Source organism: Salvelinus sp. IW2-2015, linkage group LG14 (assembly GCF_002910315.2).
Source record: "Salvelinus sp. IW2-2015 linkage group LG14, ASM291031v2, whole genome shotgun sequence".
Taxonomy (NCBI): Eukaryota; Metazoa; Chordata; class Actinopteri; order Salmoniformes; family Salmonidae; genus Salvelinus; species Salvelinus sp. IW2-2015.
Genome location: NC_036854.1, coordinates 22,099,258 through 22,112,545, shown reverse-complemented (window position 1 = coordinate 22,112,545; position 13,288 = coordinate 22,099,258). Strand labels below are relative to the sequence as shown.

General features: G+C 46.1%; 1 protein-coding gene across 5 annotated transcripts in view; it reads left to right on the top strand.

The window, feature by feature from the left end:
* Positions 1-13,288, top strand: part of LOC111972700 (SAM and SH3 domain-containing protein 1) — a 357,764-nt gene that overhangs the window by 316,442 nt on the left and 28,034 nt on the right. For 3 of the 5 annotated variants that reach the window (XM_023999742.2, XM_023999744.2, XM_023999745.2), the window contains exons 8-10: positions 562-663; positions 11,343-11,478; positions 11,711-12,681. In XM_023999742.2, the coding sequence (XP_023855510.1) occupies positions 562-663; positions 11,343-11,478; positions 11,711-12,681 (1,209 nt within the window). The remainder of the gene's footprint in view (positions 1-561; positions 664-11,342; positions 11,479-11,710; positions 12,682-13,288) is intronic. The other 2 variants (XM_023999746.2, XM_023999743.2) reach the window with 2 other exon arrangements.

The following is a 13,288-nucleotide window of genomic DNA, read 5'->3' as shown; positions in this document are numbered from 1 at the left end:
CCTTTCTCTGTCTATCTTCATCTGGTTGTTTGTCAAATTTGTCTTCACTTTTTCTCATCTCTTACTCTCTATCCCGCTCATTTGTTCTGTTGTTCTCTGTTCTCTTCCTCTCTTCTTCCTCCTCTCCTATCATCCTCCCTCTCCCACTCTGGGGTAACTGTAAAGGAGAGAATGACGTGGGTGACTGCAGTCTTGTAGAATTACTGTAGGTCTCTCTCCACAAGGCAGACGTTGATTCTCCTCCAGCTCTTCCTGTATCTCTGGTGTGTTATTGGGTGCTGGTCTGACTTTTACTCTCCTCCACTGTGACTGACACTCAAACAAACCAATCAGACTCTGGAATCAATGAGCAGCCTTTGTGAACAGTTGTCTTGTCTTGTATTTGTTTCGGTGGACCTCACTTATATTGGCCTGTGACCTGTGTATGTGTGTGTGTTCTACGTTTGTATCTACATTGTGTCTTGGTGTTGGTTTGGGTGTGTGTGTGGAGGGGTAGCTGTTTCTATAGTGAGAGTGGGCCATTATCCCCTGCCCTCTCTCTAAACTCTTGTTCTCCTATAGCTGAAGGAGTATGAGAACCATAGCAGACAGTCCAGCAGTACTGACACTGCAGAGTGGACTGATGGATCCACTCCCAATCTAAACCAGTCCTCAAACTGCAAAGTAAGTACTTCTGACCTTTCACCTCTCACCCCGTGACCCCAAACACCTCAGGATCAAAGCCCCACAGAGGAGCAGCCGTCTTTGTTTTGTTTCATGTTGGAATTATGTCTGTGTGTGTGTGTGTTACCTTGGAGTGGGTATTTGTGTGTGTGAGGACACATGTATGAGATCATTGGCTGTGACGTCCCTTCCCTAACTAACCTGGATATTAACTAATGGCATACCCCAGCATCCCGCGTGTGTTGACACCTAACTCTGTGTGTAGTGCAGTCTGTGAGCCTGTAAGACTGGGATTGTGTTGATCAGTGCATGCATCCCCTCCCTGGATTCTGCAGTGAAGAGGAAAAATGAATAATGAAGGTTATAGAACGCTTTAATGTCGTCCTTAAAGATGAACTCTGAACTAAGAACTGATTTCCATCCAGCCCCAGTCCTGATTCCACTCAGTATCTGTTCCCCCTTCTTCCATCTTAAAAGGGAATATCACTCAAAAACTATCTTTTGGTATTTGGTGTTTTGCATGTCAGCAGTCAAGATTTTGGACTTTTAAGAAGGAAAATGTCTCCATCATATGATGATTTGTCTGGAGACACCTTTCTTCTTAAAAGTCCAATATCTTGACTACTTGACTGCTGACATGCAAAACATTTTGGGCCTGTATCAACAGTGGACTAATGAAACAAATACCAAAAGATCGTTTTTGAGTAAAATGTCCCTATAAGTCAGTGCTGAACGTATCTGTCCAGATGACCAGCTGTGGTCAGTAAAGAGCAGGCTCTAGACCTCCCAGTCCTGAAGTGTCCTTCCAGACCATGGGGTTTAGTGGCAGGTCACAGAACACAGCCTCACTGGGATGATATTGCATGTTGTTGCATGAATCCTCAGGACGGATGTGAGTGGTTATTTTGGATGGGGACCAGTCGTACTGTACTGATGATAGTTCAAATCAAACGCTTCTGTCCTGCTGGGTCAAAGCAAGCTCTGTTTTCCTCTTGGGTTTAGCCTTGCACTGCTGTGTATAAGAGAGATCACAGGGGAAGGACATGTGGGCTGACAGGCCTGAATGGAGGACTTGTGTGTGTGTGTGTGTGTGTGTGTGTGTGTGTGTGTGTTGTGTGTGTGTGTGTGTGTGTGTGTGGGTGTGTGTGTGTGTGTGTGTGCGTGTGTGTGCACGAACATACAAACTCACAGACCCACATCTTCCTGTGAAGATGGTAATCGACACCCACCACAAAAACACCAACTTGAATGCCCAAATATTTCTATGCACATACTGTATGTGTTGCTGTGGAAACCCAGTTGCTACTAGCTGGGGCTCAACGCTCCCTTCCCTCTGAATGATCGGCAGCCTTGACATCTGTACTGTACTGTCTAGCATGCTACACTTCCTATTCCATATTAATTAGCTGACTGTGTCTTTTGCTCTGAAGACATCTGCTTTAGCATGGTGGCGCCACAGCTTTGACACCAAGCTAGAGATCTTCTCGGATCCCGAAATTGACATCCGAACCGAATTGGATCCGTGAAATTCCTACCCGACCCCAACAGGATCGGGTCATTTCGCTTGAAAATCTATATCCGATCCGGATCCAAGGTAAACCAGATCCGACCCAAAACGTGTCCGAGTTGAGAGAGAATCAGATTCAAAATTGGGTCGGGTCTGTATCCAACCCAAATGGATCCAAAAGATTAAAAACGTAAGCCAGCAAAATTGTTTTGAATTGTCGGTGCATTTTCGGTTGTATCTAAAATATTTGTGGTGTACAGGATAGTATTTTCATGATGACATCCCTATAGTTAGACGGAGAACATTTTGAGGTTTTCCAAAATATGTTCCTAATTTCTCTTGACCAGGACAATTTTGGGGGGGATGATCATCGCGTGCCAGACTGAGTAGTGAATAGTTCACTTTTTTAACATTACAAACTAGCATATTTCAACATCACAAACTAGCCTATTTCACTCTTTTGATAAACATTGATTTAGACTGAAGGTATGTCTAACACTTTCTAACACACAGCGCTTGCTGACTATTTAGCGTCCTAAAATCACCACATAACAATGGTATATTTAAATAAGTCATTATAGTAGCGTAATATTTTTTGTTCAAAATAAAATGTAGATGTATCCTTTGGGCCTACAGAATTAGCCTATACAGCCTGAGATTAGTTTGGATGTGGGTTTGATAGAAAAGTCATCCACTCCACAGTTGTGTAGGACTACCATCCAGAGGGTTCATTAAAGATTCATCATTTAAGAGAGAAGTTGTCCTGATATTTCTTATACTTATCCATGCATTACACAATCAATAAATCAGCAGCCTTTCAATATTAGGCTACAATATTTTCTGCAGACAGGTTTATCAGTCTACCACACACACACACACACACACATACACACACAACATGAGCAGATTAACTTGGTCTAAAATGGCTATTTATTAGACGATCAGAAAGAATGTGTCGGTAACTCTCCAGTATCAGTTGTTTATTTTGAACAAAAGCCACAAAACTAGTCACTCATCTTTATGCTGACAAATACTGTATCACACTTGACTTGAGTCATTCAACATAAGTTAACTGTTAATAAAATAGTAAAATACCCTTGTAAATAGGCCAAGCCTAAACAAATCAATGACCCTGGCCTAGGCTATCATTTGTTTCCACTGCGTCCTCTTCCTCTCCCACAACAGCTAGGCCTATAGCTTATTTCACCCGTGTCACGTGTCTGCAGTGTGCAGTGGCTGGTTTTCATGAAGCAAATATGTCATTTTGTCACAAGGATATTGACATATTGATGAAAGGGGACGCCCTGACAGTCATTTAAGATGAAAAAATAATCGGATCCGGTCAGTATTTCACATATTGTCACACAGATCCGAGGCACATGCCACCGAGCTGAATCCAAGGGGGATCAGGTTCGGGTAGATCCGTGAAGACATCTACACCAAGCTGCCTGCAGTATACGGTCTGGCTTTATGATGTGGATCTGTGGACATTCTGGACAAAATTCTGTCAGGCTTTCAAACAGTTTTCACATGCAAGCAAAGTTTTCCTTGAAACTATTCCTTTCTAGTAATAAATGGATTCCTTCAATGAGAAAGGCCTGTTGTAAGGCATTATGCAGAGAGCCAGCCCAGGGTCTGAGTCTGGCCTGCTGTACAGTCTGGCTCTGCCTGCCCTTTGATGTGGAGCTGCAGACAGACAGGGCCCTAGCAGGCTAATCTCCCTGTTAACCCTCTCTATGCCCTCGGCTGCCAGAGGCCTGCTTCCTGTCCAACTGGATTGATGGATGGGATGTCCGATAGACAGAGGGAGAGAGGATAGGGGGATGACTGGAGGTGTATTGTTCGGAGGAACACTCGGCCTGTCTTCGGGGCTGTTTGTACGCGCCGCCGGAGGGAGAGAGGAAGTGAGGGAGGACAAAGAGCTCTCACTCCCCTCAGGCCCCTGAAACGCAGCATGAGGAGGAGGAGGAGGGGGGGCTCTGCTTGATAAAACATCAGTTTAAAATGGATCCGTTTAGGAAATATCTTCCCTCTTTTGGGCCTGGGGGTATGTACCGGGGGTAATGTCCGCCACCTTCAAATGGAATTAGGTCACCCCCCATCTTTCAAATTGCTATGTGTGTCTGTGTGTTTCTTTGTGTGTGCGTCTGTGTAGCTCTGTGGTCGCTCTGTCCAAATATCCGTCCTCTTGCCCTGCTCCCTCTCCAATCGTTCCCTCCCTCTCTGTCTCTACATCTCTCTCATCCCCCCGGAGCAGAGAGAGAGAGAGCGCCCACATTCCAGGGCTGGCCATTAGAGATGTGGGGGCCAAGGCAGGGTCAGGGGCTCAAACGCTGGGATTGTTCTCCTCTCTCCTCCAGGCACAACATGCCTTTTCTCTCTGCTGCTGCTCAATAGCACCAGCAGCCTGCTCGCTCTCACTCTCCCATCGCTTTCATTCTGCAGAGCTGCCTTTGCCAACGAGCTGCAGGGAGTGTGTCAGAGTGTGTGTCAATGCTGTGAGTGTGTATGTTGTGTGACTGTGCGTGTCTCTCTCTGGATATGCCGTGTGCAGTGTGACTAACCTGGGACTAGATGGGACAGGGCCAGCCTGATGCATGGTAATGCATGCTTTTTACGCTGACCTGGGAATGGTAAAAGCACAAGTCTGCTGTCCTAAATGCCTAAAGCGGTGAGTAACAAGTCACACTCAACTGCTTAGCATGCTCAATTAGATTTCAATGTTTTTTCTGTATTTTTGTGAGGCAGGGAACTGCTTTCGGTTTGCACCAGTTTTTACTGGGCGTTTTAGATCTGGTTTAGTTTGTATGTGCACCATGTATGCTCGACCACACCATGATTTCTGCAGCAAGACTCAATGCTGATTAATGATAGGTGTGGTGGGTGTGTGTGTGTGTGTGTGTGTGTGTGTGTGTGTGGTGTGTGTGTTGTGTGTGGTGGTGTGTGTGTGTGTGTGTGTGTGTGTGTGTGTGTGTGTGTGTGTGTTGTGTGTGTGTGTGTTTTGTGTGTGGTTGGTGTGTGTGTGTGGTGTGTGTGGACATTGTTCAATGAGGGTCGCTGACCGCAGCATCTTTTCACCACTGGTTGATTCTGATTGCGTCGTGTTCCAGACGTTGGTGTCCCTCAGGGGTGCGTCTAAGGGACTAGGTCATTATCACCCCTCCTCTGCAACAATATGCACTTCAACACCAACACCCACTGCATAATGAATAACTCAGAATAATAACATAGACCACTCCAGTAATGTCCTATATTACCTCAGTAATGAGCCTTGTTGGAGGAGGATTCAGTCAGGTCTGGTTCTAAACTTGCAGCGGGCACACACACACAACAACACACAGAGACCTGTTATTACAGCACAGTCTCTGAAGACACAACTCTGTAATGTCCTCTGGAGCGGTAGAAACTAGAGAAGAGTATTCCAGCCAGATGTGTGTGGTTAGGGTAGAGGAGGACAGTGGGTTTAAGGGGCCGGGGTGAGGGCGGAGGCGTTCTGGGGTTTACAAGCTGAGAGGTTGTCAAAAACAAAATGAGAGGGTTCGACCCCGGCCTCGTTGTCTGGTTCTGCTGTCGACAGAGGAATGGAGTGTGGAGCACGCACCCTGAGACTAGTGGTGGGAGAGGCTCTGATGGGACGCCAGAGTGATTTATGGTAATGCGCAGGTCACGGAGCTCCCATGGTGCAGAAAGCCATCATTCTGACTGAGAAGTCTGAAGTGACTAGAGTCCAGGGGAATATTGAGGTCCTGGTGTCAACTAGGTACCGGTGCACCCTCGTGGCCCTATGAAAGGTGTTTCTAGAGCCAGCTGTTAAAGGCATCCTCCCTCAGCTGTTAACTCTGCTGTGTTGTGTGTGTGTGTGTGTGTGGTTGTGGTTTGTGTGGGTGGTGTGTGTTGTGTGTGTGTGTGTGTGTGTGTGTGTTGGTTGTGGGTGTATCCCTAGACTCAGGCTGGGTCTAAGCCAGCAGCTGTCATCTTGTTAGGTTACAGATGTATACAAGGCTGGAGGTTGGGGAAGCTAAGGGAGCGTCTCTCCAGGCCTAATGTATAACAGCCCAGTCAGACTCGCCTGAGCACTAACTCAAGCTCTCTCACACGCTGGGGGATTTTTTTGTGCGCGTGCGTGCGCTTGTGTGCACTTGTGTGTGTGTGCACTTGTGTGCCCTGGCTCTAACAGTGGACCAGCTGTCTGTGACCAGACCCAACCAGTGTTGCTGTGGAAACCAGAGGAGAAAACAACAAATTAGGAATTTTCCCCAGAATGACTGCAGCTCGGCAAACTAGCTCTGTGACAAACTCATCTCATCACATCACATGGTGCCTACTCACATACGATGGTCAGAATAGTTTCTGATGGTTTTCTGTGTGTGTGTGTGTGTGTGTGTGTGTGTGTGTGTGTGTGTGTGTGTGTGTGTGTATGTGTGTGTGTGTGTGTGTGTGTGTGTGTGTGTGTGTGTGTGTGTGTGTTTTTGTGTGCGTACGTGTGTGTGTGTGTGTGTGTGTGCGTACGTGTGTTTGTGTGAGAGTTAAATCAAATCAAATTTTATTTTTCACATGCGCCGAATACAATACAATACAATACAATACAAACTATTCTGACCATCATATGTGAGTAGGTGTTGTATAGGCACCATGTGATGTGATGAGATGAGTTTGTCACAGAGCTAGTTTGGCCGAGCTGCAGTCATTCTGGGGAAAATTCCTAATTTGTTGTTTTCTCCTCTGGTTTCCACAGCAACACTGGGTCGGGTCTGTTACAGTGAAATGTTTACTTACAAGCCCTTAAAACTTCTTATGGCTGCAATCCCGGTAACGGGATCGATATGACAAAAACAAAAAAAAGTGCAGGGCGCCAAATTCAAAAAACAGAAATCTCATAATTAAAATTCCTCAGACATTCATGTGTCTTATATCATTTTAAAGGTAATCTTGTTGTTAATCCCACCAAAGTGTCCGATTTCAAATAGGCTTTTCAGCGAAAGCACTACAAACGATTATGTTAGGTCACCACAAAACCACAATAAGCACAGACATTTTCCAGCAAAAGATAGCTTTCACAAAAACCAGAAATAGAGATAAAATTAATCACTAACCTTTGATTATCTTCATCAGATGACACTCATAGGCCTTCATGTTACACAATACATGCATGTTTTGTTTGATAAAGTTCATATTTATATAAAAAAATCAGAGTTTACATTGACGCGTTAGATTCACTAGTTGCAAAAACATCAAGTGATTTTGCATAGCCACATCGTTTCAACAGAAATACTCATCATACATGTAGATGATAATAGAAGTTATACACATGGAATTATAGATATACCTCTCCTTAATGCAACCGCTGTGTCAGATTTTTTTTAAACTTAACGGAAAAATAAACCATGCAATAATCTGAGACGGAGCTCAGAACAATAGCCAAATTAGCCGCCAAGTTGGACTCAACAGAAACCAGAAAATACATGATAAATGTTTCCTTACCTTTGATGAACTTCATCAGAATGCAGTCCTAGGAATCCCAGGTCCACAATAAATGCTTGATTTGTTCGATAATGTCTGTTATTTATGTCCAATTAGCTACTTTSGWWWKSKYKWYYRRWMRMCMWWWCCAAAGTCWCAAAGCGCGTCCACTATAACGTGACGAAATGTCCAAAAGTTCCGTTACAGTCAGTAGAAACATGTCAAACGATGTACTGAATCAATCTTTAGAATGTTGTTAATTAACATACATCTTGAATAACGTTCCAACCGGAGAATTACATCGACTTCAATTGAGAGATAGAACGGAGCTCACTCTCACGTGAACGCGCCAGTTCAATGCGTGGGCACCTCATGGAAAGGATTACTCATTCCTGTCTCCTTCGGCCCCCCTTCACATTAGAGTCATCAGACTAAGTTCTATTGACTGTTGACATCTAGTGGAAGCCGTAGGAAGTGAAAACCCATCCATATCTCTCTGTATTTTCAATGAGAGCTTGGTTGAAAATCTGCCACCCCCAGAAAATATCCAAACAGGAAGTGGAACTTCTCAGGTTTTTGCCCGCCATATGAGTTCTGTTATACTCACAGACATAATTCAAACAGTTTTAGAAACTTCAGAGTGTTTTCTACCCAATACTAATAATAATATGCATATATTAGCAACTATGACATAGGAGCAGGCCGTTTACTCTGGGCACCTCTGTGCACCTTTCATCCAAACTACTCAATACTGCCCCTTCAGCCATAAGAAGTTAACCAACAATGCAGTTAAGGAAAAAAAGTGTTAAAGTATTTACAAAAATAAACTGAATTAAAAAATAAATAAGGAGCATCAATAAAATAACAGCTGCGAGGCTATATACAGGGTGTACCGGAACAGAGTCACAGGTTGTTCCAGGTAATTGAGGTAATATGTACATGTAGGTAGAGGTAAAGTGACTATGCATAGATAATAAACAGAGAGTAGCAGCAGCGTAAAAATGGGGGGTGGGGACAATGCAAATAGTCCGGGTAGCCATTTGATTAACTGTTCAGAAGTCGTATGGCTTGGGGGTAGAAGCTGTTAAGAAGCATTTTGGACCTAGACTTGGCGCTCCGGTACCGCTTGCCGTGCGGTAGCAGAGAGAACAGTCTATGACTTGGGTGGCTGGAGTCTTTGCCAAATCTTTTCAGTCTCCTGAGGTTTTGTCGTGCCCTCTTCACAACTGTCTTGGTGTGTTTGGACCATGATAGTTTGTTGGTGATGTGGACACCAAGGAACTTGAAGCTCTCAACCTGCTCCACTACAGCCCCGTCGGTGAGAATGGAGGCGTACTCGGTCCTCCTTTTCCTATAGTCCACAATCATCTCCTTAGTCTTGGTTACGTTGAGGGAGAGGTTGTTATCCTGGCACCACGCGGCCAGGTCTATGACCTCCTCCCTATAGGCTGTATCATCGTTGTTGGTGATCAGGCCACTGTTGTGTCATCAGCAAACTTGATGATGGTGTTGGAGTCGTGCCTGGCCATGCAGTCATGAGTGAACAGGGAGTACAGGAGGGGACTGAGCACGCACCAGCTGTTATTTACTGCTGTTATTTACAAATAGACACAGACCGCCACCCCTTGTCTTACCGGAGGCAGCTGTTCTATCTTTCCGATGCACAGAAAACCCAGCCAGCTGTATGTTATCCATGTCGTCGTTCAGCCACGACTCAGTGAAACATAAGATATTACAGTTTTTAATGTCCCATTGGTAGGATAGCCTTGATCGGAGCTCGTCCATTTTGTTATCCAATGATTGCACGTTGGCTAATAGGACTGATGGTAGAGCGGATCCTTACAAGGCACCCCGACCTACGTCCGCGATATCTCCGTCTCTTCTTCATGCTAATGACGGGGATGTGGGCCTTGTCGGGTGTCTGAAGTAAATCCTTTTCGTCTGACTCGTTAATGAAAAAATCTTTGTCCAGTTCGAGGTGAGTAATCTTTTCGGTCATAAGAGATGGTGGCAGAAACATTATGTATAAAATAAGTTACAAATAATGCGAAAAAACACACACAATAGCACACTTGGTTAGGAGCCTGTAAAACGGCAGCCGTCTCTTCCTGCGCCATCATCATCATATTAATGAAGCTTCCTGCGCCATCTTCATCATATTAATGAAGCTTCCTGCGCCATCATCATCATATTAATGAAGCTTCCTGCGCCATCATCATCATATTAATGAAGCTTCCTGCGCCATTCATGAAATCATATTAATGAAGCTTCCTGCGCCATCATCATCATATTAATGAAGCTTTCCTGCGCCATCATCATCATATTAATGAAGCTCCTGCGCCATCATCATCATAATTAATGAAGCTTCCTGCGCCATCATCATCATATTAATGAAGCTTCCGCGCCATCATCATCATCATATTAATGAAGCTCGCGCCATCATCATCATATTAATGAAGCTCCTGCGCCATCATCATTCATATTAATGAAGCTTCCTGCGCCATCATCATCATCATATTAATGAAGCTTCCTGCGCCATCATCATCATATTAATGAAGCTTCCTGCGCCATCATCATCATATTAATGAAGCTTCCTGCGCCATTCATCATCATATTAATGAGCTTTCCTGCGCCATCATCATCATATTAATGAAGCTTCCTGCGCCATCATCATCATATTAATGAAGCTTCCTGCGCCATCATCATCATATTAATGAAGCTTCCGGCGCCATCATCATCATCATATTAATGAAGCTTCCGGCGCCATCATCATCATCATATTAATGAAGCTTCCGGCGCCATCATCATCATATTAATGAAGCTTCCGGCGCCATCATCATCATATTAATGAAGCATTTGGTGACATCATTGTTCCCTCTGTTTCTGCTCCACTGTAGAGATTTTTAATGCCGTCGTAATGCCCAATTGAACTTCCCTCCTCTCTCCACAGTCCACACACACACACACACACACCCTCATAATGGAGCTCTGTGTACCTCAGCACAATGCCATGGAGCCTCCATTTAGTGTCTATTGGGTAATAAACAGCTCTAGGCTCATTCCAACAGGCAGCACTCAGTCTAAAGCCTGATCTAGACACACACCAGACATACCAAGCTCCCTGAATATCTGTGGTGAATATCTGGTGAATATCTGTGGTGAATATCTGTGGTGAATATCTGTGGTGAATATCTGTGGTGAATATCTGTGGCACATCGTCCTCTCTGGTTCAGGGATTTTGTTGTTTTGGCTCGTTTTTTCATGTGACCTGAATATGTTTTTAATATTAAATGTCATGCAATGCAAATGTACAACAATGTGTCCTACAATGTGTCCTACAGTACTATACATGTTCCCCCAACTCTCCCTCCATACTCTCATATCACTAACTATGTCCATCCTAAAACGTGCACCATAACTGTCACCAACCCCTAACATGTGACCCTACGTCCAAAACGGTGTGCTTTACGTGTGTGAATAAATGGGGTTGTGAGTTTCCCCAAGAGTTTCCCCAAGACTTGAGTGAATAACACCTACACCACAATGTTGTTTCATAAAGGTTGGAAAAGACCAGCTGAAGACTTAATAGATTTGTAGGCTAATACCCCTCTTGTGTGTGGATATGGGTCACTGGGTTATGGCTAGGGATCTGGGGGTCCCTGTACAACAGTGTGTCTTGGACTTCCTGTGACGTCCCCTCTCTCCCTCTCAGTCTCGGGAGCAGTCTGATGATGAGCAGACAGAGGACTCAATGAAGTTCAAACGGCTCCACAAGCTGGTCAACTCTACCCGCCGCGTCAGGAAGAAACTCATCAAGGTGGAAGAGGGGAAGAAACGCGGCTCCGAAGGTACGGCACATGTCCATAGGGATTTCTGAATACACAGTTTGAGTTAGTATGGACTCCATACTAACTCAAACTGTATATTCAGAAATCTCGTAACAGAAATCCCGTAACAGAAATTCCGTTATCCCACAGCACTTTGTAAACATTCAGTGGAAATGTGAATGGGATAGAAGTGTTTTTGCTCTTTTTGAGGTTACTCTGTAATGGATAAATGATGTTCCTCTCCTCCCTGAAGATTCTCTGAGCTTGGAGGCATCTCCTACATGTGAGGACAACACAGCCCTGTACACAGGGGTCCTGAAGAAGTCCAGCCTGCCCCAGGATGCATCCATGTCCTCCCTGACCCAGGACCAGCTCTCTCTGGATGGGGACACAGACAGCTTGACCACCTCCCCTTCCTCCAGCAGCCTGGACACTACCTGGTCCGGACACAAGCTGGTCAAGGCCTTCTCTAAGTCCAGCAGCACCCACGGCCTCATCCGGCCTCCCAGGAGACTCCCTGCTGGGCCTGAGGGTTTGGGAGCCGCCGGAGTGGGAGGTAGTGGATCCTCCTTCTCGGAGCTGGACGGCTGTGGTGCCGAGGCCGAAGAGGTGTCGCACTCCATGACGGAGGGCGAGATGCGGAAAGCCCTGACCTCTCTCTCCCATGGGGTAAGTAATGACACACTCTACGGTTTCTACGGCCTCACCCGGCCACGCCCCAAACCACACCCCCAGCCCCGCCTCCTTGTTGCCCTCGATGACGTCTCCCAGGGTAGCCCCAAACCCGCCCGTCACCACACCAGCTGGCTCAGGAAGCCTGACCCCAATTACGCCTACTCCACCAAACACCTGCTCTACCAGCGCTCCCGGAACTGCGCCAAAACACCAGGGGTGCCCTCCTCCTGTTCCTCCCCCTCGCCCCCCGCCCGTTGTGACCTGGCCAAGGCTAAGGGTGGTACGCTGGGTGGAGGGGGGTGTGGGGGCTGGGCATTCCCCACTCGCAGGCTCCGCAGCCGGACGGCGGTGAGCGAACTGAACATCACGTACGTGGTGGAGCGCAGCCTCTACGGCCACCTCAACTGGGCCCAGCTAGTCCGGCCCGTCACCCTCAGCCGTGCCGAGCGCCGCTGCCTGTTGGAGGAGGACAGGGAGGCGGACAGGAAGTGGGCGGCCAGCGTGGACCGCTGCACCAAGCGCGTGCTCTTACGCATCCAGCAGAAGTCTGTGAGTTCTACTGTACAGCAGGGCGGGGGCGGGCTAGGCAGCGCCTCCGCCTGGCCAGGAGGACCAAGGCTACCTCCAAGGCTGCAGAGTAACCCTGAGGCTTAGATACAGACACAGGGTGGATGATGTTTCCTTCTTCTCTGCTTTAATCCAGCAAAAATATTTAGAAAGGGTAGTTTAACAGAGACCTCCATAAAGAAACAGAACATTACACAATCTTTAAATATGAAAGCTTTTGGCGTCATAGTTCATTTTAATGTGATATGAAATAGTAATGGGATGTTCCACTTAGGAGGTTAACAGTGGATACCAGTGTAACAGCAGAGGGTGTATAACTGGCATTTGAAAATGTCACCCAGCCCAAACCCTGTAGGGAGTCTGCTGAGTCAGAACAGACTGAAGAGACAGAGACACGGTTGTGTTGGGTCACTGCTCAGGGGCTGACAGACACACTTGACAGACACATTCTCTCTCCTTTCTAGCTTTCTCCATCCTTTTCTATCCCTCCCTCCTCTTAGCTTCTCTCTCTCCTCTGTGTGTCTGGGTTCAGTAGAAGGGGAACAGAGTGATCTCTTTTCCAGCTCAGTATGAAAGAAAAGGAAAGAGA